Genomic DNA, 23633 nt, shown 5'->3' on the forward strand with positions numbered 1-23633 from the left:
TGGCACTATTTTTGTATGTGTTAATATTGAGCCCTCTAACTGAAATTTTATGGTATATTCCTCAAGATAAGTTGGTGCAACTTGTCAATGAAATTATCTAGTTATGTTAAAAATATACCGGACTTAATGTATGTAATAATTCACGTGAACTTAGGCCTGCATATGTCACACAATCGTTAGTTTAGACAAGGGCAGAACCCCACTGATTCTGTAATCTGTGTACTCATCATGTGACATGCTATAACTTCATGTGAATGTCCCATTGCTATTTAATTCACGTGACCACCCAATCATATATGTAGCTAGGCCTATGCAAAACTATTTGTTATTTGATACCACTTTTACTATGGGCATAGGTATTTCTTTATTACGTGCTTGGTAATTAACTCTATAAATCACCCCATTTAATCTGAATTCTTATGAGGCCAAGGGATACGCCATTTTAGAGAAATCAGAAACATACGGTCCCCCTTATTATTAGGCCTACTTCCTGGTTGAGACGGTAGGAAATATTCCGTATTTCTCGGTGAAAATGAGACTTCAGCACTGTCTTGCATTCAGAAGGAAAACAGCTGGGTTTAACACTACTTCTACATGGCAAATTGTGTGAACTATGAATGGATGATGTCACAGTGGAACAGATGCCTTCTCGGGTGGTAGAAACATCTCGCCCTTGATTGGTTAAAATTGTGAGCATGGCAGCCCATTTGATTTTCCCTACGTGGGCATGTTTCCTTACTTTGAACAGCGATATCTCTGTTATCCTACATCACAAAAATAAAAGTGACATTTTTAAAACTTTACATGTGACTCGTTATCAACAAATATACACATTTGGTTTAAGTTGGCAGACCTACAGATCTCGGTTAGCAATGTTTATGAATGGGTGTAAACTGTCACTTATACTATACACTGTGAACAATACATGTGCAAAGGAAAGTGTGTTAAATGGGCAATGCTATTTTTGTGTTCCATTTCAACAGACTGATGCAGGACCGAAACACACATACGGGCGAAGTATGAAAGAAGACCAACAACCCTGCTAGGTTAAGACCACTATGAATAGAGATCAAAGAATGCTTCTGAGCACGGTGCTTTGTTTCATTTTTTCCCGATGATGACAGACCGCACTCACTTCATGAAAGAAAACAAAATACATTTCAAAAATATGTTCTCATTCGCCTGGGCAAACTTTCACAAAACTTTGCAAATGAGTTTTTCATTGCTTTTCTTGTAAATGACGAAACCTTATGGTGCTATAATCTAGACAATGTCTTTTACGCAAAAAGTTATGAGAAATATGACGTATTAAGTTTGGTGAAAGTGGCCCCCGGTCTTTCAGAACTGGTGTAGGCCGACCAACGATCATAAAAGTCCAGAGCCACACCAAAGAACGAAGACAGATGAATGGAGCCAGACAAATGTATGACTTATTCACTTAGAACTAATAGAGATGGATCAATGGAATGAAACCAACTGCGATGCAATAACTGGGACATATTACCGCCGCAAAAAACTTTGTCCTGCTATTTTAAACGTCATCCAGATAAAGTTAGCTCTTCCACTTGTCTACTGACCTTTATCTGAGTTTGAGTGGACAATCGAATGTTCAGTTTTATCCTGGGTTTCCCTTAGACCACTAATGCACTCAAGTCGCTACAGAAACATATCCAAGGTTGGCGTTTTTCACTGGGTTCCCTCCCCTTGTAGTGTAGACAAGGAGATATGTCAGTTAAATTCAAATGTCAGAAACGGTATTATGTTGTAATTATGAAGCCTACCATGTAACCTCAGTTTTGCAGTGCAGATCATATGGAGTTTCGGATACTTTATAATACATGTGGTCGATAGAAAGGAAGATCGTATTTGGTTTAGTAGACTTATAATTCGCTTTCAAATGTTATATTTTTTTTTTACATGTGTGATCCACAAGCGAATGTTGCATTGTGGGAATCTCTGTGCTGCCTCATTTGCATGTTATCTTGTCTGCTAGACCCTTTAACCAGTGATGGATTTACCCTTTGATTTCTCTTACTTGGCATTTTTTATATATAGGCATTAGTTACATGTAGGACTCAAATGTGACTCATTTGTGTATTTAAATTCAAAAATTCTTTTTTTGGCAATATGTCTCTTTAAGGTACCAAAAGAAAGGATACAATTCCCTCTCTAGCAATCATTTTAATTTACTTTGAAAGAACGTTTTCTTGAGAGATACTCAGAACACATACATGTAGGTCTCACATATAAACAAAAACCTACCTTAAATTTACGAGCTTGTGATGATTCCCATGGTAGATAGCAATAACCATATTATGTGTACATTCATGAACATAAGCTTGTGATGATTCCCATGGTAGATAGCAATAACCATATTATGTGTACATTCATGAACACAAGCTTGTGATGATTCCCATGGTAGATAGCAATAACCATATTATGTGTACATTCATGAACACAAGCTTGTGATGATTCCCATGGTAGATAGCAATAACCATATCATGTGTACATTCATGAACACAAGCTTGTGATGATTCCCATGGTAGATAGCAATAACCATATTATGTGTACATTCATGAACACAAGCTTGTGATGATTCCCATGGTAGATACCAATAACCATATTATGTGTACATTCATGAACACAAGCTTGTGATGATTCCCATGGTAGATAACAATAACCATATTATGTGTACATTCATGAACACAAGCTTGTGATGATTCCCATGGTAGATAGCAATAACCATATTATGTGTACATTCATGAACATAAGCTTGTGATGATTCCCATGGTAGATAGCAATAGCCATATTATGTGTACATTCATGAACATAAGCTTGTGATGATTCCCATGGTAGATAGCAATAACCATATTATGTGTACATTCATGAACATAAGCTTGTGATGATTCCCATGGTAGATAGCAATAGCCATATTATGTGTACATTCATGAACATAAGCTTGTGATGATTCCCATGGTAGATAGCAATAACCATATTATGTGTACATTCATGAACATAAGCTTGTGATGATTCCCATGGTAGATAGCAATAACCATATTATGTGTACATTCATGAACATAAGCTTGTGATGATTCCCATGGTAGATAGCAATAACCATATTATGTGTACATTCATGAACACAAGCTTGTGATGATTCCCATGGTAGATAGCAATAACCATATCATGTGTACATTCATGAACATAAGCTTGTGATGATTCCCATGGTAGATAGCAATAGCCATATTATGTGTACATTCATGAACATAAGCTTGTGATGATTCCCATGGTAGATAGCAATAACCATATTATGTGTACATTCATGAACACAAGCTTGTGATGATTCCCATGGTAGATAACAATAACCATATTATGTGTACATTCATGAACACAAGCTTGTGATGATTCCCATGGTAGATAGCAATAACCATATCATGTGTACATTCATGAACACAAGCTTGTGATGATTCTCATGGTAGATAACAATAACCATATTATGTGTACATTCATAAAAAATATATTGGTTCATAAGCAACACAATTTCAGTACCACGTACTATATATTGCATTATATATACAGACAAATTGCTCTGCTGGTAATTATAGAAGTATAAGGATCTGCAAACAGTGCTTTTGTACAGTATGTACATGTAGGTGCTCACATCTGGCGCTCACAACTCCTGTCCATTCATAGACCAATGACATAGGCTGGACCACTGTAACAGTGCTAGTATCACAATATCTGAAACCACCACATGTACACGTACATTTCATTTCGTAACATACAAATATCAGTGCAATAATGTAGTCAACATGTATGTAAAATCTATCACCCTCACAACACAGACAAAGGTAAGGATCTTATCCCCATCCCATATTTCTCCTACACAATATCACGTCTACCTGTAACAAAGATATGCAGCAGTAAAATGCTGAAAAATAGTCCCATGATCAGGTAATCTATTTCAGCATGACAACAGCAGTTTAACACCAAAGCTTAACAAGAACGTCCATACCATACTAACGGAAAGATACATTACCAAAACAGTTAGACTCACTACCTGATTCACCATCTGATGGACTCACTACCTGATTCAACATCCGACAGCAGACTCACTACCTAATTCACTACCTGAAAGTTGATTCATCCCCTAATTCCCCACTTGAGAGTTGACTCACCACCTGATTCACCACTTGACAGTTGACTCACTACCTGATTCACCACTTGACAGTTCACTTACTGCCTGATTCACCACCTGATGGTTGACTCGCTAATGATTCACCACCTGACTGCAGACTCACTGCGAATTCACCATCACTTGGCAACAGACCATCTTATGTAGTCAAAACTAACATAGTATATTCCCTGCTTTTCAATACCTCTCACAGTGAATTCTTGATTATAACTCACTAATGAATGGAGAAGTGGTACAGATTTACTGACTGAAGCACACGTGACTTTCCTGTTGCAAAACAGTAAATTTCACCATCCACACACGTGATTTTCCTGTTGCAAAACAGTAAATTTCACCATCCACACACGTGATTTTCCTGTTGCAAAACAGTAAATTTCACCATCCACACACATGATTTTCCTGTTGCAAAACAGTAAATTTCACTGTGCTCAACATGTGTCCGTTTTTAGCAGGATTCTAGCACTATCTTTCTACTGCTGAGTTATGATGCCACATTACTCCAGTAGTCTAGCAGTGGTAATGGAGACTGGCATGATCCAGAGACAGGCAAGTGGCCAGCTACTGGAAAGATACTGGCAGGCCAGTGGCAAGCTACTGGAAAGATACTGGCAGGCGAGTGGCAAGCTAGTCTGAAGCCATTGGGATCCCCCAACGCATAAGATGATCTGGCAACTGATCAACTGATCATAAAGATGTAGAGCAAGTACATCAACGAGACATCAGAACATTTATCAGCTCAGCCATTTCTTCACCACTATAGAAGTAGTATCAGCCGAAGACTTACTGACACCTTAGAGTCCCTAATTTAACAATATTTACAACAAAACAAACGTTGGCACATTAAAATAAAAGAAATACCATATATGTCTCATCAAAACAGATTAACTGTGTGCTTCACAATCACCCATTTTGCTGATTGTCCATTCTCTGTGCTCCACCTTCAAATGTTTCCATGGCACGATCCACGCCCAGAAATGTGAATAACGACCACAAGGCCTGCACAGGAAGCCAGCTGAAATGTACAAACCACAATTTACACAAAGATGCAGACTTTTTTTCCCAGAAGTGCACATATATTGTAGATGTGTGTGAAGTTTCATTTATACCAGCTATATAACAACATCGGGAAATGGAAACTCTCTGATCACAAATCATGTACGACCAGGGCAATGTACTGGTTATTTCCCTTTGGCCTAGTGGAAGAAGCAGTTAGGTACAGTCCCAATGGTCAGTGGTTCAAACCCGAACAGGGTCGCACTGACACTTTGAACAGAGTGAGTCATCTGAGTTGGAGAAGGCCTGAATGCTTTGTAGATTAACTGGATGTGTTCAGAGTTGCACATTTCATTGATTTCTGTTTGAATTGTTGATCAATTACATGTGTATATATTCTGTTAATGAACATGTGAATATAGGACATATTAAAACTAAAGTGTCTTACTGAATGAAGGATATAAGTAACGATCTTGTCCTGATGCACATATTCGCAGTCTTCATATATACTGCTCATATATATTCATATTATAACCTCATATAAAATGTAATCCTATTTTTTTTCTTGAAAGAACAGGGCGACCCCTCTCAAAACCAAAATAAGACAGTAAACCTCGGGGTACAGAACTCTGAGTGTGGGGATCTTGCAAATCTAGTGTTCCGTGCCTCTTCTTCTATAAGAATTCTATTTCTGTTATATAGAAATTATGTAGCTAAAGGTAAGGTAAAAGAAGTCCTACAGTACCATGGGACTTGTCAAAAACATTGGGCAACATTTGCTGACATTAATTGACTGATTACTTGTCTCAGAGTGTTCCAGAGGCCCACATGACACCCTCTTCCCTCAGGAACGCTCAGCTCCACAATTTTCTGCATTGTTCGTCTGCTCTAAATAGCTTTTTTGAAAATTACTTTTAGACGCCCATTGAATGTAATAAAAACCAGCCGTGTAACATTTCTGACAGGTCATATGGTACATGTATCATAGGCTTTTCATTAGCAATGAGAAAGTTCAAACTCGAAATTCCCCTATTGGTGAAGGTATACTAATATTTAAGTTCTTACAGTCCACTGAGATAGTTATTGCTGTTTTTATATACAAAACTATCGGTATCTCACTTACTTAAACATGAGAAAATGTTAGTGGTATAACTTCCATACCTTTTAACCCATGCCATGAAGTAAAACATCCGGGGTATGACAACTTGGGTTTGATTGGTCAGGATGGCATGGACAGTTTTTACTGCCACATACTGTTCTGGAATAGGTGGAAATAGCTTTGGAAACCTACAGTGGAAGAGATCAAGAACCATACCAAAACCGAGCCATGTTAAATAAACATGTACGTGTAGCTGAGTGCTGTCACAATACCTACTTTGTAGGAAAGGCACAATCCGACAGAGGGGTCTCCGTGGCTCAGTTGGTTTGCGCGCTAGCACAGAGTAATGACCCAGGAGCCTCTCACCAATGCGGTCGCTGTGAGTTCAAGTCCAGCTTAAGCTGGCTTCCTCTCCGACCATAAGTGTGAAGGCCTGCCAGCAACCTGCGGATGGTCATGGGTTTCCCCGGGGCTGTGCCCGGTTTCCACCCACCATAATGCTGGCCGCCGTCGAATAAGTGAAATATTCTTGAGCACGGCATAAAACACCTATCAAATAAATAAATAAAATAAATAAACAATCCAACAGAGGCCTTCAAACATCTGATACCCTAATTCATTTCTTTGACTGGAATTTCACTCTGTACTATACATTTTTTTTTCAATAACATAATATAGCAATCAGATTCACGGCAGAGAAACAAAATTAACATCAACAAATCTTGCCAGTTAAGTACATCTACGTAGCAAGAAGCCTTCAGACACAAAACCATAGAATGTGAACACCAGGACTCAATGATTTATAGCTTGTAGCAACATCTTCTTGGCCTAATATTAAAATTTTGCTTTACCTCCATATTGTTTTACCTTGGTTTGCAACCTGCAAACATGTCATTATCCACTTGGTAAGGGTAGGCAATTGTGATTTTCACATCTGGTGCATTCATCTCGTGCCTCAGCTCATACAGCAAGGCTTCGGCCATACCTGTCGTGGCGTACTTAGATGTGGAATAATCACCTGCCCCATTCAATCCCATCAGGCCAAGCATGGAATCCATGGCAACAAGGTGTCCATGGTTATTTCTTACCATGGAAGGTAGAAAGGCTTTAACTGTCTGAAATAGATAAGGACAGAAGGATTTAAATGTCTGAAGATAAAAGAATACAGATAATTCCCTTCTGCACTGTATACATCTAACAAGTATGTAAACACAAAATAAATCATCAGTTAGTGTTATATTACCGTACGGGAGTAATTTACCCAGACAACCAAATTGACTTCTGTTTTAAGTGTTCCATGACATGCATCTACACACATATGTCATTCAATTCATAGTTTACACTGTAACTTTCATTTAGAATTTAACCTTGAAGAATGTCAAATAAGTAAAAGGTGTGAAACCTGAAAGATAAATATTTATAAGTGAAACCATACAAAGAGGTAGGTGTAAACTGAAAAAAAAAAAAAATTCAAATCTAAACTTTTATGCTTAAAAAATATCTCCTGGAAATGTGAGTTCCTGTACAAGTATGATCATTCCTTAACATGAACTGGTAATCCCCTTCCCCACATTCACTTGTGCTCCCCTCCCCCGTCCACACTTTTTCTAGTGATTAGATATTTTTGTTGGGGCAGGTCCCTGGACTCTCACCCAATTTGAAACTTACCTCCAAACCCCCATTCCCACCTCCACCAACTTTGCAAATGGTCCCACTGTCCCTAAGCAGTACATGTAGGGAATCTTTATGCCAGAAGTCCCTGGCAAAACAAAATGTTATCTGACAAATGGAACCTTACCAAACAAGTCTTCATTATAAAGTAGAAAACCTTTGTACCACCAAGTGTACAAGCTGTCATCTTACCCAGAAATGTGCTAGTGTGTTGACCTGGAATGTCTTCTCAATGTCCTCATCTCTACTCTCCAGGATGGGGTGGCCATACACAATGCCTGCGTTGTTTACCAGAATGCTCACATCCCCAATGGTCTCTTTCACTCTCTCAGCCTATTGAAATAGGATATTCACATGATTCAAATTTTACTCTATCAAATGCCTCCAGAATATGGTCAGAATTGCATAAATCATAGACTTCATCCTGAAAACGGATCGAATCATGTTAGTTTTTAGATTGTTGTTTAGCGCCAAGAATATTTCACTTATATGATGGCGGCCAGCATTATGGTGGGTGGAAACCGGGCACAGCCCGGGGGAAATCCACGACCATCTGCAGGTTGCTGGCAGACCTTCCCACTTACGGACGGAGAGGAAGTCAGCCTGAGCTGGACTTGAACTCACAGCGATCGCATTGGTGAGAGGCTCCTGGTTCCATTCAAAAATAGAAAAGGCCATTAAAAACCGTACCTGAAACTACCTTCATTCAGTTTTTTTAGCTTTTTTTTATAGATATCTAAAACAAACTATTTCTAATGCAAAGCAGCATGTACGCCTGCACCATGTTTATTTTTTAATTATATTACATTCCCAGATGTAGAACTCACCCTTTAAGACATTTCTAAATTATCAATACTGTAATTCTTCAACCTTTTTGCATGTTTGCAAGGTGTTTATTCAAGCATATTCTGAGGTCATTTTTCTGTGTTGACTGATAAAGTCATACTTTTTGTGAAGCCCTGAAACTGGCCAATCAAAGCAATGTTGTTTTGGCCCCAAAATCAAATTAAAAATGTGCTTAAATTGCATAGAAAGTTCTTCCTTCATGTGCAAAAATGTTGATGAATTTATTACGGCACCTACCTGTTGATAGATCTGTTTCCTGTCACTCACATCACAGACCATATATGTACACTTCACACCTCTACTCATCACCTCTTTACTTGTCCTGGACAATGTGTCAACATGGCGACCCCATAGTATTACCTGCAGTGCCAAAAAGTTGCATTTTCTTTTTACAATAATTTTGATGGACATATTTATATAATACTGTTGTTACGTGCCAAACAGTATAGCAAAGTTAAGTTCTTTCCAAACATTTTTTTTCTGCAAATATCCCTATAGTAGAACAGGTCTGCAAATATCCCTATAGTAGAACAGGTTGTTCTGCATGGATGTCAATCTTAATATGTACGAGTATGCAAGCTGCAAAATATAGAGAGTTTAATGAATATGGAAAATGACTCCAGATTTCACCCACACCTGTCTGTCTGAGGATGCACAATATAAAGCATAAGTTAAAGACAAAAGGTTGTAAATAAGCAAGGACTTTCAAGCCAAAGCATCTTTTTTGATCACTAAATGTAAAAATGTCCAGCTTCTGCTATGTGGATTGCCCAGTTCTGCTACATGTATCTTCCTCAATGCATGTGAATTAAGCTTAATATAAAAAAAAGCCTACTGCTTCACATTTCTCAATGCAAAAAGCACTTGTCAAGCTTGAGTGACCACAGACTGACCATTGACTGACCACAGTCTAGACTATCAGCTGAGGATGTCTGCATTTTTAACTGAACCTCTGACCAGTCAACCATGAAATGAGACATCGGTCACTTAGGGTCACTGTGAATATTAGATATCAGTAAGAGATACCAATGATTGCAGATCTAAAACTCTGTTACTTTGGGTTTATTTACTGCCGAAATAGAAACAATTATTAAAGAATTCCAACATGGAAGAATATATTTACCAGAGACGGTCTAATTGTCCTAAATATTGTGCATCATGGTATACTTGTGCTATACAGTGTAGATCCATGATGTCAGCAGGCCTTCATCTAAGTCCACTATAGTGCATGAACAAAAGCTTTGACTGTATGACTACCGCACGTGTTTATAAAGTCACAGATTTGGGGAGCGCATGTACTCAGCAATATCCAGGAAGTGCTGTCATACTTTGAGAAAGCATGATGCGTGTGTTGCTGCATAAAGAAAGGTAAAGTGTTTAGTGCATACTGGTCAAGCCCCAGTGGAACAGAGTGACAAGCATGTAGGGCTTACTAAGCTATCTTCATGCATGTGATTTCATGAAGATCACACGAAGAACACTACTGGAAAACTCTAATTCAGTGAGCTAAATGAACTCCCTCCTTATTTAACATTCTGACATTTATACCTTGTTGGCCGACCAAATGAATGTCAAAAATATATTGTACATTAACGTTGTTCAATTAGTGGCAAGGCATGCATCTTCGGATGAACAATTCAGCCCTCTGTCCAGTGCGCTTAGAATATTTATTCAGGCAGTGCTTACAATTATAACAGCCATACATTTAACAAATATTCCTTAAATAACATAGATATTATTGCCATAATCATCATGAATAAGCAAGCTTAGTGTATGCTCAAATTTTGTACATGTAGCATACATTCATATCAGCTGAGACTGAAGGCAATATTTAACGCTTTTTAAAGTTATTTTCTATGTTTGGTTAACCTTTGGAGAATTCACAACAGCTTACATGTTTGGGTCGGTATTTGCACAACTCCAGGGCCATTTGCCTGCCCAACCCACGCCCGCCACCTGTTATCAGTATAATGTCATCCTCAATGCTTTTGTACTGTGTTGGCAAAACCCACAACAATAGCGACTTTACCACATAATATATCACATAACCAGTTGTTTTCAATGCGTCTGTCACAAAAATAAATAACCCTTCTCCTTCTGACTTCGCCATGACTGTATCACATGACGCATAACTTAAAAAGTTGTCAAAGATTCTATCACCATCTAATGTTTTCAATGACCCCAATGGCCTTTCTTGTTTACATACAGTGGGCCTCCTATAACAATGCTAACTTCAATGGATAGAAACATTCCGTTTATTTTACACTCTGCTGTACACTAACTTACGAAGTGCAACTGGAGGATAATTGATGTTTGGGTACAGTAGTCCATGGGTAAGTGTAATTACAGGGAACAAAAATAAAAATAAAAAAGAGAATCCAGACCAAACTGCTTTAGAGAGCTCTTTTGCGCTGGAGGGAGGAAAACATATGTCTAGTTTTCGGCATCAACAATCACACGTGGATGCGGTTTAAGCACTGCGGAGTGTTTACCAGAAATCGAACGAAACGGCAGACTTTTGAACATACATGGTTTACTTCTAGATTACCTTTAGGACATTTATTTCGTCGATCTTAATTTGTTCAGCCTGTCTTGTAAAATTACGGGTAAGTATTTTTGTGCCCATATAGGCCTACATGCGCCTATATCATATGGGCACAAAAAAAAAAAAACTCTCAGCGTGGTGAGAAAGCTAGAATCGGCTAAGCCAATGCCCACGCAACCAAACGCCGCTTATTTAACATGTTGAATGGGAGAGTTGGGAAAACAGGGTTGCTGTGTTTTTGAAGGGCCAATCAACACCTATCCAGGGTCAAACGCTTAGTGTCTTAATGGGTGCTCAAATCAGAGCTAAGTTAACTACGAAGTGGTTGATTCATATAAATTAAATGTTTAGCCCTGTTCTTGGCCAATTGCCATATCGCTTTACCTAGCATAAATATCAGAAACTGATAAATTCGGTGCAGACCTCAACATTTAAGAAATGTTATGTGTGTAGTACATTTTAAAGCTGTCTGCCAAATCACCCTGTGCAAAGTAATCAACAAAGCATTTAATCTCATTGTTTTCAACACTACTCATGCACAGGTATTGTTAGTTATTAGTATGTGGTGATGTTCGTTAAAAGTTCCAACTGTCTTTGTGTAAGAAAAACTAAAGCTTCATAGATTGCATGCATATATGGAATCACAGCCCTGTCTTGTTCCATAAGCTTACCTTGAACACCTCTGTACTACCCTTGCTGGCTTCAGTATGCTACTGCTGGGCACCAAATAATTTGTTTGCCTGTTGTCATAGGCCTCCCAGCTATCAGTTCCAGGTAGGTGTTCACATGTGTCGTCACTAATAAATCCACACAAGCATAAAACTAGTGGAAACTGGACAAATTCTAACTCCTACTGCCATGTTTGAATGCATTCAAGGTAAGCTTACGGAACAAGACAGGGCTGTGATAATTTATGTAATCACAGCCCTACAGAGCTAATACCATGTATACTGTATTAATCTGTTAATTGCATGGTTTGTCTTCAAAGTGTCCTATGAGAGTATCTTGCATATATGGTATACTTTTGATCATAATTTTCTTTTCTATGAATTTTCAGGTATACTGTGCCATTTGGATTTGGATCTGAAAAGAGTGTGAAAGAACCGAACATGTCAAAAGATAGGTATGTACAGCCGTAACCCTGGACATGTAATTTGATTTCATCATTCTCACTGTTGGTGGGACTGTAGCAAAAAGTGGTCAGTGCCAGCAGGGTCATTTATGCAGTATTGCATTTGTTCAAGACCACTTTCTTCCACCAGTATGTCAATCATGGGAATGTTTGTCTATATATTAATTACACTTTTAAAGCCGCTTTGTCCATTCATAATGCCTACTGACATCGTATAAAAAGTTCTTGGTTATGACAATAACTAACAATCTATCAATCAAAAATTTCAATTTGATATTGCTAATGATGATTAACCTTGACAGAATTTTAAATCTTTGTTCTGGTTTCATTTTCCTGGTATTTAACACAGAACCTTCATAGATGAAGCCAGCACAAAAGTGTTTTATGTTCTTTATAGGGTATACCTGGACTATAATGCCACCACCCCACTGGATCCCCAGGTCATTGAAGCTGTCACTGAGGCTCTGGAAGGAGCCTGGGGAAATCCTAGTAGCTCCCATGGTGCAGGTTTGTACTTAATATTTATGATGAAACCTTTTCAATGAACAACAACATAAAGATGAATCATGTTCAGTAAATAGCTTTTACTTTTAGAATGGCCCGGCATTGGCAACGAAGTAAAAGTAACCACAGTTACAGTTATATTCAAAATATTCTGAAATATAAAGTATATGAAGTACTTCATAGCCTCCAATTATTATTTTTTACCAAATCCTTACTTAATTTTGCACTCAGTAAATTTGTTGTTGAGCATGTAGTGATTTAGGGTACGATCCTTACAGTAGAACCCCAGCGCTGGACCTTCCAACAGCAGATAGTTACTTTTATGTTCCCTGAATCCATTCTGATTGTTTACAAAGCTAAAACTGGAAGAAAAATGGTAGAATTTGGTGATCAAACATCAGAAAACCCACTCCACAAAGGTCAAACCAGGGCTGACCTTGTGACACCACGGCGGTACATTTTTAGGAGACTATTATCGCTATACTTTTACAACTAATTTCGAGATTTTTCCATGCGCCAACCTGTTCATATAACTGCTGACAGCATTTTTTTATGACCTTGGTATCAGAATAAGCTGGTGTTGGTATGATAGCTGTTTTTACCGCATGCACAGTGTATTTTGTCGCATAAATGTCTTTGTTTTGCATGTTTTTATTCTTAGGTCAGAAAGCTAAACATATGATTGACAAGGCTCGAAAACATTTGGCAGATATGGTTGGTGCACTGACCAGTGGTAAGAACATATAATGGACATATGCTAAAGGTAACAAAGAAATAGAGTTTTACATGTTAGATTTTGTAAAAAAATAGATGGCTACATTTCTTCAGTAGCATTTTTTGAATTAGAAAATTATTAAAGGGATGCATTACAGTTTGGTAAGATTGAAAATGTGAAAACTGTGTAACAGGCAGCTCATCCTTATATTTTTTCCTGTTTTTGTTTGTGACATTTTAAAGATTTTAGTATTTTCATAACATCTACCAGATTTGTTTGTGATAAATGAATGAACTGTGAAGCTTTGAAATTTAATGATTATGTCATTATACATTTATCTTTTTTTTTAGATATCATATTCACATCTGGAGGTACAGAGGTAAGACGTAATGGAAGTAGTGGAATATCATTTTGTTATAATATGTAAAGTGCCTCATTCTCACTGTTCGTTGGGCCTTGGTGACACTATTGAAGCAGTCAGTGATGTGACCCATTGGGCAGTCTAATGTTCATTGGGCCTCATTGACACTATTGAAGCAGTCAGTGACGTAACCTATTGGACAGTCTAATGTTCATTGAGGGACCACTTGTCTTCCATCCTCACTTTTGGGAAAGTTTGTCAGTAAATTGTCAGTGGTAGGTGCTTTACCGCGAGCATTCCAGTTACCTTCACCCATAAAAATGACAGCCAGTGTAGAATTAAAAAAAACACCAGAGTATGGTGTTCAGCAATAATCAAATAAATAAGTAAAATGCCTCTCCAGCAAGAGTGACTTCTCCTCTTTCTCAAGTCACAGTTGACATATGATTGACAGGAAATTCTTTTACAGTGATCTGTTAAAGAACACGAGTACATGTATTGAAAAATGTGTCACTAACCTTTGAACTAATCAGCTGACAGCTTAATTACACAATCACTGAACAACAAAATTGTGAAATGGTGAACCAGACAATGAAGAAGGGAATCTCTGTCTACAGGCCAATAACCTGGTATTACACTCAGCTCTGAAGTATTTCCACCAAGAATCGGACAAGGCAGATGGGAGGATAGGTCTTCCCCATTTTATCACGTCAAATCTGGAACATGACTCCATTAAGCTAGTGCTTCAACACTTTGAGGAGGAAAAGTTAGCAGGTAAATTGGTGAATACAGTGTTTATTGAATTTACACCTAATTCACATGAGCAGAATTAAACTTGTTAAAATGGAAAGGTGACTGTGAGCTAGTTTAATGTCACCCATGTAAACGCAAAGCATGGGGATAAAATCTAGTTTATTTTCCCCAGCTATTGATGTTGCTTTAAGCCAGTTTCAGGGTTTGAGCTGGTTTATCTATGATGCGTGAAAGGAAACTGGATCAAATGTGCTGGATATGCATTTTCAGGGTGACGGGGCTATTGTTAGTGCTGAAGTGGCTTAAATATAACTGTATGAGTGCAGAAATTCCTGAACTGGCTTAAAACTGGCTTGATCACATGGTCATGTGAATGCACACAATTCCACACCTAGCTTCATTTTAAAGTGGTTCATGGTGTTACAGCGTTTTAGTGTGAAAGTACCACATTTATTTTATTAGACGGAAAAGGTAAATTTTAAATGAAAGTATGTAGTTCAAGTGATTGTGAAAAAACAAAAAAGAATACAAAACCTGTCATGGTATGTTTTCAGAGGTGACCAATGTTCCGGCATCCAAGAAGACAGGGAGAGTGGAAATTGATGATGTGATATCAGCCATTAGACCCAGCACGTGCCTGATCACTGTGATGACAGCTAATAATGAGACAGGTGTGATACAGGTGAGATATGAGGTCTAACACTTGTGTTAGGCAGTGGTGACAGCTAATAATTATACAGGTGAGGTATGAGATCTAACACTTCTATGAGTGCAGTGATGACAGCTAGTAATGAGACAGGTGTGACACAAGTGAAATATGAGGTCTAACACTTGTATGAGTGCAGTGATGACAGCTAGTAATGAGACAGGTGTGATGCAGGTTAGATATGAGGTCTAACACTTGTGCTAGTCAGTGATGACAGCTAATAATGATACAGGTGAGGTATGAGATCTAACACTTGTATGAGTGCAGTGATGACAGCTAGTATTGAGACAGGTGTGAAACAGGTGATGTATGAGATCTAACACTTGTATGAGTGCAGTGATGATAGCTAGTAATGAGACAGATGTGATACTGGGGAGATATGATATTTAACACTTGTATGAGTGTAGTGATGACAGCTAGTAATGAGACAGGTGTGACACAAGTGAGGTATGAGATCTAACACTTGTATGAGAGTAGTGATGACAGCTAGTAATGAGACAGGTGTGACACAAGTGAGGTATGAGATCTAACACTTGTATGAGAGTAGTGATGACAGCTAGTAATGAGACAGGTGTGATACAGGTGAAGTATGAGATTTAACACTTATATGAGTGTAGTGATGACAGCTAGTAATGAGACAGTTGTGATACAGGTGAAGTATGATATTTAACACTTGTATGAGTGCTGTGATGACAGCTAGTAATGAGACAAATGTGATACAGGTGAAGTATGAGATTTAACACTTGTATGAGTGTAGTGATGACAGCTAGTAATGAGACAGGTGTGATACAGGTGAAGTATGATATTTAACACTTGTATGAGTGCTGTGATGACAGCTAGTAATGAGACAGGTGTGATACAGGTGAAGTATGAGATTTAACACTTGTATGAGTGCAGTGATGACAGCTAGTAATGAGACAGGTGTGATACAGGTGAAGTATGAGATTTAACACTTGTATGAGTGTAGTGATGACAGCTAGTAATGAGACAGGTGTGACACAAGTGAGGTATGAGGTCTAACACTTGTATGAGTGTAGTGATGACAGCTGATAATGAGACAGATGTGATACAGGTGAGATATGATATCTAACACTTGTATGAGTGCAGTGATGACAGCTTACAATGAGACCAATGTGATACAGGTGAGATATGATATCTAACACTTGTATGAGTGCAGGGATCACAGCTGATAAAGAGACAGGTGTGATACAGGTGAAGTATGATATTTAACACTTGTATGAGTGTAGTGATGACAGCTAGTAATGAGACAGGTGTGACACAAGTGAGGTATGAGATCTAACACTTGTATGAGAGTAGTGATGACAGCTAGTAATGAGACAGGTGTGACACAAGTGAGGTATGAGATCTAACACTTGTATGAGAGTAGTGATGACAGCTAGTAATGAGACAGGTGTGATACAGGTGAAGTATGAGATTTAACACTTATAAGAGTGTAGTGATGACAGCTAGTAATGAGACAGGTGTGATACAGGTGAAGTATGAGATTTAACACTTGTATGAGTGCAGTGATGACAGCTAGTAATGAGACAGGTGTGACACAAGTGAGGTATGAGGTCTAACACTTGTATGAGTGTAGTGATGACAGCTGATAATGAGACAGATGTGATACAGGTGAGATATGATATCTAACACTTGTATGAGTGCAGTGATGACAGCTTACAATGAGACCAATGTGATACAGGTGAGATATGATATCTAACACTTGTATGAGTGCAGGGATCACAGCTGATAAAGAGACAGTTGTGATACAGGTGATGTATGATATTTAACACTTGTATGAGTGTAGTGATGACAGCTAGTAATGAGACAGGTGTGACACAAGTGAGGTATGAGATCTAACACGTGTATGAGTGCAGGGATCACAGCTGATAAAGAGACAGGTCTGATACAGGTGAGGTATGATATTTAACACTTGTATGAGTGTAGTGATGACAGCTAGTAATGAGACAGGTGTGACACAAGTGAGGTATGAGATCTAACACTTGTATGAGAGTAGTGATGACAGCTAGTAATGAGACAGGTGTGACACAAGTGAGGTATGAGATCTAACACTTGTATGAGTGCAGTGATGATAGCTAGTAATGAGACAGATGTGATACTGGGGAGATATGATATTTAACACTTGTATGAGTGTAGTGATGACAGCTAGTAATGAGACAGGTGTGACACAAGTGAGGTATGAGATCTAACACTTGTATGAGAGTAGTGATGACAGCTAGTAATGAGACAGGTGTGACACAAGTGAGGTATGAGATCTAACACTTGTATGAGAGTAGTAATGACAGCTTATAATGAGACAAATGTGATACAGGTGAGATATGAGATCTAACTGTTGTATGAGTGCTGTGTTGACAGCTAGTAATGAGACAGGTGTGACACAAGTGAGTTATGAGATTTAACACTTGTATGAGTGTAGTGATGACAGGTAGTCTAACTTGTATGAGTATGAAGATGACAAGCTAATCATGAGACAGACATTATGTAAGACTTTAAATATAATGTGTTTTTATGTTATCTCAATGTTTCAGCCAATCAGTGAAATATCAGAGAGGGTGAGGTGTCTGGGGCGACAGAAGGGCGACTTTCCTCGCATATTACTTCACACAGATGCTGCACAAGCCATAGGCAAAATACCAGTCGATATCAAAACACTTGGTGTTGACTACCTCACTATTGTTGGGCACAAAGTGAGTTTAAATCTTATAGGACTTGAAACCTTTGATTACTGTACGTGGAGCAAAACACAGCTGGATGTTTGAATATGTAAATACAGGTAGCGATTTTTTGTTTGCTTCTTGGTTTTTCAGCTTTTTGTATTTTGCTGTTACAAATGGGTAATGTATACTGGAGTTAAAAAGAAAATGGACTGGTAGTGTGATTTTTTCAGTTATAGGTTTAGTATTTTTGTGTTAGAGATGGTGTCACATTACAGAAGGGATCTTATCTAACTTCCACTCATTTCAGCTGAATGTTTAACCCTTGTAAGTGATTTTTGCCTGCTGTTCAATTGTACAATTTCCATTTAATTCATAAATCTGTTTTCCAGTTTTATGGCCCCAGAATTGGTGCCCTATGTGTGAGGAAACCTGGAAAGGCCACTCCGCTGTACCCGTCACTGTTCGGCGGTGGTCAGGAGAGGAGTTTTAGACCAGGGTAAGTAGCAAAGGTTGTAATCTGCCAGCATTCTCACCTTCTTAAATGTTGTCCGTTTCTACTTAGTAAACCTCTCCACCCACGACTAAATGATTATGAAAACTGCAGCAGTACTTGTAAGGATCCACAGTAAAAATATAAATGTCTTCTCATAGTTAATAAAAAAAACAATGATAAAAAAACTTTAAAATATCTGAAAACAATGGCTCTTTGAAGACTGTTTTGTTTCAGAACAGAGAATACACCAATGATTGCTGGATTAGGAAAGGTAATGTTCATTTAACAGCACTTAGCACTATTGTCATGCATGAGTTTATGTTGAATTCAGGAGTTTATTTTAATTCTTTTTTTCTACAGTTTACAAATGTTGTAATGAAACATTAAAATTTACATTTTTTTTCTTGTAATGCAAGAATTGGTTAGCAATGTGTTACTTTGTTTTAGAGCCATGAATGGTTATATGCAGACTCGTTATCTGTACATGTTTTAGAGTTCGGTAAGTTAGAAGTAGATCTAATAAATTATTTGATGCGTTCATGCTGTTAAAATATTACAAAATATGCAAATATGTCTATGCAACTGTGGCAGTTTTTGGAAATTTACTGTTACCTGTTTACTGTTGGATGGCGTAGAATCGTGCAACTACATTTATTTTATATGTTTATTTATTTTGGTGGTCTGATATTGCCTCTATAATTGCGATATACATTTAGAGTGCTCCGTATAAGGAAATACGCTTGCCACACAGGGGAAAGTTTGACAGTTACTTGCCAAAGGTACTGTGGTTTCCTCCACACATACTACTGCTTGAGGCCTTGTTAGTGAAACATTCTTAGGCTTGGTGTTAAACATCAACAATAAACAAATGCTTGAAAGCAGTGAGGATTATGAATGGAGAAAAAACAACCTTCATCACCCTTCATCACTCTTCATTACCATTCCATACATTTCATTTTTCTGTGTTCACATTTAAAGAATGACAGTGTTAATATAATGTTACTTTAATTTCACAGGCTGCGGAACTGGTAGTTCAAGATTTGGAACGTTATGAAAAGCACATGAGAGAAATTAGGGAATATTTAGAGAGGAAGTTAAAGGTAGGTCAAGAATTCTGTGAGGTAACAGTGTACGCTTGTACACTTGAGTTTGTATATCCCACTTGACAACATTTCAGTCATATGACAACAACGAGTCATCCAGTGCATGTGTAGATACTGTATCTTTTTGTGGCAGTGCTGCCGCCAGGCATGACACTCCACTCATTTTCCATGGGTCAACCAGTCCTGTTTTCTTGCTCCATATTCTCAGTGCTAAGCAGGGAGCTAAGGGTATGATGGACTCACTTCATGACTGCAGTGACAATTGTTTCCATTTAACAGACTGTAAAATTCAGTACATTCTTATAATATATAGAGGGGCCTCCGTGGCTCAGTCAATTAGCGCACTAGCGCAGCGTAATGACCCAGAAGCCTCTCACCAATGCGGTCGCTGTGAGTTCAAGTCAAGCTCATGCTGGCTTCCTCTCCAGCCGTAAGTGGGAAGGTCTGGTAACCTGCGGATGGTCGTGGGTTTCCCACAGGCTCTGCTCGGTTTCCTCCCACCATAATGCTGGCCACTGTCGTATAAGTGAAATATTCTTGAGTACGGCGTAAAACATCAATCAAATAAATAAATAAATATAATATATAGAAGATCTGGATATTGTTTCATGACATGTTACCGTTAATATCGCCTTGTGAGTGGTGAAAAATAGCCAAGAAAATACAAAAGCCGTTCATGGAATTTAAACTTTGTTCCATGATATTTATTATATATATTATTTAATTTGTATGCATATTTAGGATAGAGCAAGCGTCAGTGACTTCCATCTCACCACTACTCTTCTTAACTAAGGGAAGTTTAAGCATTCATAGTGAATAAAGTTAAACCAATCAATCAATCAGTCAGTTATTTTTTGCTATAGTTAAAGATGTCTTTGTAGGTTAATACCTAATGTTGCCTAGAAAAATAATTAAATCAGAATGAATACTGTGAACATTAGACATTAATACCACGATCACATCTAGATTAATGATTTATGTAGACTTACATATTTCATTGCAGGAGGAATTTGGTGAAGGCGTTACCTTTAATGGTCGTTTTGAAAAAAGTTGTCGGATCCCGAACACCTGTAATGTCTCATTTTTAGGAAGAGGCCTGGAAGGTAAGTGTGTGAGATTGACAGCTTGTTAGCAATACTGATCTGCCATCTTTCATCTTGCATAGTGTGTCAGGCTAGATAGAATAAACATGTTATTGCTTAACTCCCCGCCCCCCCCCAATAATATGAAAAAAGATCAGAAAAAAACATCTTTTAAATGTTGTAAAATAGTTTTTTTTTATCTTTTTTCGTTACAGGTCATCGAATATTGTCAAAATGCACTAGGTTACAGGCAAGTATTGGAGCAGCATGCCACGCTCAAAACAGGTTTGTAAAGCAACTAGAAAAGTACTGGGTTAACCTTTTTGTTTACATGAATTTAGTGTTGGTTTTTTCAGTTCAATTCAGTTCAGTTTTATCATTATTGGTTGATTGTTTTATTTGCCAGGCGAATGGCGGCCAGTATGATCAATAGCCCTGGCCGCATTCAGGGGAGACAAACCTGATATGGGATTAAGGGGGACAACTTTGTTTAACGTGAATTTGATTGCTGGGAGAGCTAATAACTGATTGCCTTGTTAATATGATCAACAAACTTTAATTAAATGCTAGTTTCATCAGTCACTATAAAATTATTTTTTCTTAATTTCTTTTTCTATTTACATCAGCCACAGTTTACACCACCTGCTTGTAGGAGATTTGTAATTAAAATATAGATTTTTTGTGATCAGTTGCATTCATGAAGTTCGAGTTGTTGATTTTAATGAACAAACAGTTTGAATATCCCACCTAATGAGACCCTAAGGTAACAGAAGCCAATAGTTTTATGTACCTGAACTACAATATTTGTCAGTGGACCAACTTTACTCCTTTTTGTTTTAAATATTTCCAACATAAACACTCACATCTTTTAAATTCCGTATATTTTCAGACCCTCTCCCATTTTACTGGCCATAGGAATCCCAGAATCTGTGGCAAGAAATGCACTCCGTCTGAGCGTTGGGCGAGAAACCTCTAGGGATGATATAAATGTGATTGTTACTGATCTGAAAGAAGTCATTCAGTCATTAAGATCTGATTGACGAATGTTCCAGGGTCCACTTGCAGAAAGTCACCATCAATTTAGCAAAACTTCTTTCCTTAAATATTAATGTTAACTTTGATACAGAAAATCGCTAATGATGAATTTCGAAGCCGAAGTGGCATAAGCTAGTTGAAGATCTAGGTTAATTTTCTAAACTGATTTCAAAAGCCCAGATAAACATTATATAATTTTTTAACCATTCAGGGGAAATTTTAAAATCCTGTAGTGAAAGAGTACATGTACAAGATACACACAGCTTTGGCAAAATATGTTAAATATATGTTTTCTACCTTTATTCTACTTATGGTGCTGAAACTCCTATTTTGCAAGTAGGATATCATCCTAGTTTCCAAGTAGGATATCATCCTATTTTGCAAGTAGGATATCATCCTAGTTTCCAAGTAGGATATCATTCTAGTTTCCAAACAAACTTTATGTACTCCATTTTTCTAATATGAATAGAACTCTAGTCCCAGAATCATGCAAAATATTATAATACGCAGAGTATGCTAAAATATTTAGACAGAAAAGGACTTGAATATGGACTTCTGTGTTTGGCTCTGCAGTAGTAAATTTATCTTTTTAAAAATATGTAATATTATTTAAGGAGATTTTTATTTAGATTATTTTGTACTGGTACTGTATGTATGTATGTATGTAAGTATAGATGTATGTATATGTATAAGTGCTTGGAATTTTATGTTGTCTTCTTGTAGCAGGGCACCTCCATGCCTCAAAAGCGCTGCTGCTACTGAAGTATCATGCCAAAGATACCAAGCATGAAACCCCACCGGAGGCCAACTAATCACATTTCCTTGCTCTAACCTCTCAGTGCTGCCAAGCCAAGGCAGCAACATGTGCCATTTTTAAAGTCTTTGGTATTACACCACCCAGGCTTGCTCCCAGGTCCCCGACAGAGGCCGATGATCTAACCATCAGGCCATCAAAACGGTCTATTCTGGCACTGCTAAAATGTATGTATATGATTGAATTTTTAAGAAATTTATTTAATTTTTATATATGTTTCAGGAATCTCTTCTCTCTGAAATAGATTTTGAATTGCACAATTACATAAAGATGGTTTGCCTTTCATTAATATGGCATGTACTCTGAGCTTGCCTTATGAATGAAGATTTTGGGTCACATTGATATGATAAAACTTTGTTATAGTTTATGTTGAATGCAAGAATATTTCACTGACTTGTATAATAATGTTGGTCAGCTATAAGCATCAGTAAAGTGAACTGGGCAGAACTGGCCCCTAAATTTGCCAGCTACCTGACAAACTTGCTGACCAAGAGATAGCAAAAAATGGAGAACTGAAATGAAATGTGCACCCTCTTGAAGGGCCAGTCAAGGCAGCGAGAATTGTTCTTGAGCAGTTGGATCAGCACGCTTTCGCTTATGTCATGGGGTTTGAACCAACAACCTTTGGGAACATATCATTTGCTTCTAGCACTAGAATAACTAACCCAAAGAGAAACTTGTACCTGCCTGTTCATAGATAGCCACAACATTTCAACCTTCTTTAGGTCTGATAACTGGCAAAGAGTACAGGGCATGCCAGCATGGGCAATGACACAGGAGCCTCCAACCAATGTGGTCGCTGCGAGTTCAAATTTCCTCGCCGGCTATACGAGAGCAGGTCTGTCAGCAACCTGCGGATGGTTGTGGGTTTCCCCAGGGCCCTGTCCGATTTCCTTGCACCATAAAGCTTG

General features: G+C 38.0%; 2 protein-coding genes across 2 annotated transcripts; one reads left to right on the forward strand and one right to left on the reverse strand.

Annotated features, from left to right (window-relative positions):
- Window positions 1-3471: 3471 nt before the first annotated feature.
- On the reverse strand, window positions 3472-10967 carry LOC135465853 (short-chain dehydrogenase/reductase 3-like). The gene is made up of 6 exons (XM_064743216.1): window positions 10696-10967; window positions 9039-9161; window positions 8148-8288; window positions 7152-7399; window positions 6347-6472; window positions 3472-5204 (listed from the first exon to the last, which is right to left on the reverse strand). The coding sequence occupies exons 1-6, from the start codon at window positions 10909-10911 to the stop codon at window positions 5093-5095; spliced, it is 966 nt and encodes a 321-aa protein (XP_064599286.1). The 5' UTR covers window positions 10912-10967; the 3' UTR covers window positions 3472-5092.
- Window positions 10968-11268: 301 nt separating this feature from the next.
- On the forward strand, window positions 11269-22385 carry LOC135465887 (selenocysteine lyase-like). The gene is made up of 14 exons (XM_064743255.1): window positions 11269-11407; window positions 12404-12469; window positions 12876-12985; window positions 13644-13715; window positions 14048-14076; window positions 14676-14832; window positions 15366-15493; window positions 18067-18225; window positions 18585-18691; window positions 18923-18959; window positions 19705-19788; window positions 20795-20894; window positions 21089-21158; window positions 21763-22385. The coding sequence occupies exons 2-14, from the start codon at window positions 12456-12458 to the stop codon at window positions 21911-21913; spliced, it is 1218 nt and encodes a 405-aa protein (XP_064599325.1). The 5' UTR covers window positions 11269-11407; window positions 12404-12455; the 3' UTR covers window positions 21914-22385.
- The last annotated feature ends 1248 nt before the right edge of the window (window positions 22386-23633 follow it).

This window comes from Liolophura sinensis, chromosome 5, assembly GCF_032854445.1.
Source record: "Liolophura sinensis isolate JHLJ2023 chromosome 5, CUHK_Ljap_v2, whole genome shotgun sequence".
In the NCBI taxonomy this organism is placed as follows: Eukaryota; Metazoa; Mollusca; class Polyplacophora; order Chitonida; family Chitonidae; genus Liolophura; species Liolophura sinensis.

Coding starts and splice junctions, on each gene's coding strand:
- LOC135465853 (XM_064743216.1), bottom strand. CDS start 10,911: ATGGCGAAGTCAGAAGGAGAAGGGTTATTTATTTTTGTGACAGACGCA. Junction 8,289..9,038: donor GGAAACAGATCTATCAACAG/GTAGGTGCCGTA, acceptor CTATTTCAATAG/GCTGAGAGAGTGAAAGAGAC. Junction 5,205..6,346: donor TTCATGGCATGGGTTAAAAG/GTATGGAAGTTA, acceptor TGTACATTTCAG/CTGGCTTCCTGTGCAGGCCT.
- LOC135465887 (XM_064743255.1), top strand. Junction 13,716..14,047: donor GGTTGGTGCACTGACCAGTG/GTAAGAACATAT, acceptor CTTTTTTTTTAG/ATATCATATTCACATCTGGA. Junction 18,692..18,922: donor GAGAGGAGTTTTAGACCAGG/GTAAGTAGCAAA, acceptor GTTTTGTTTCAG/AACAGAGAATACACCAATGA.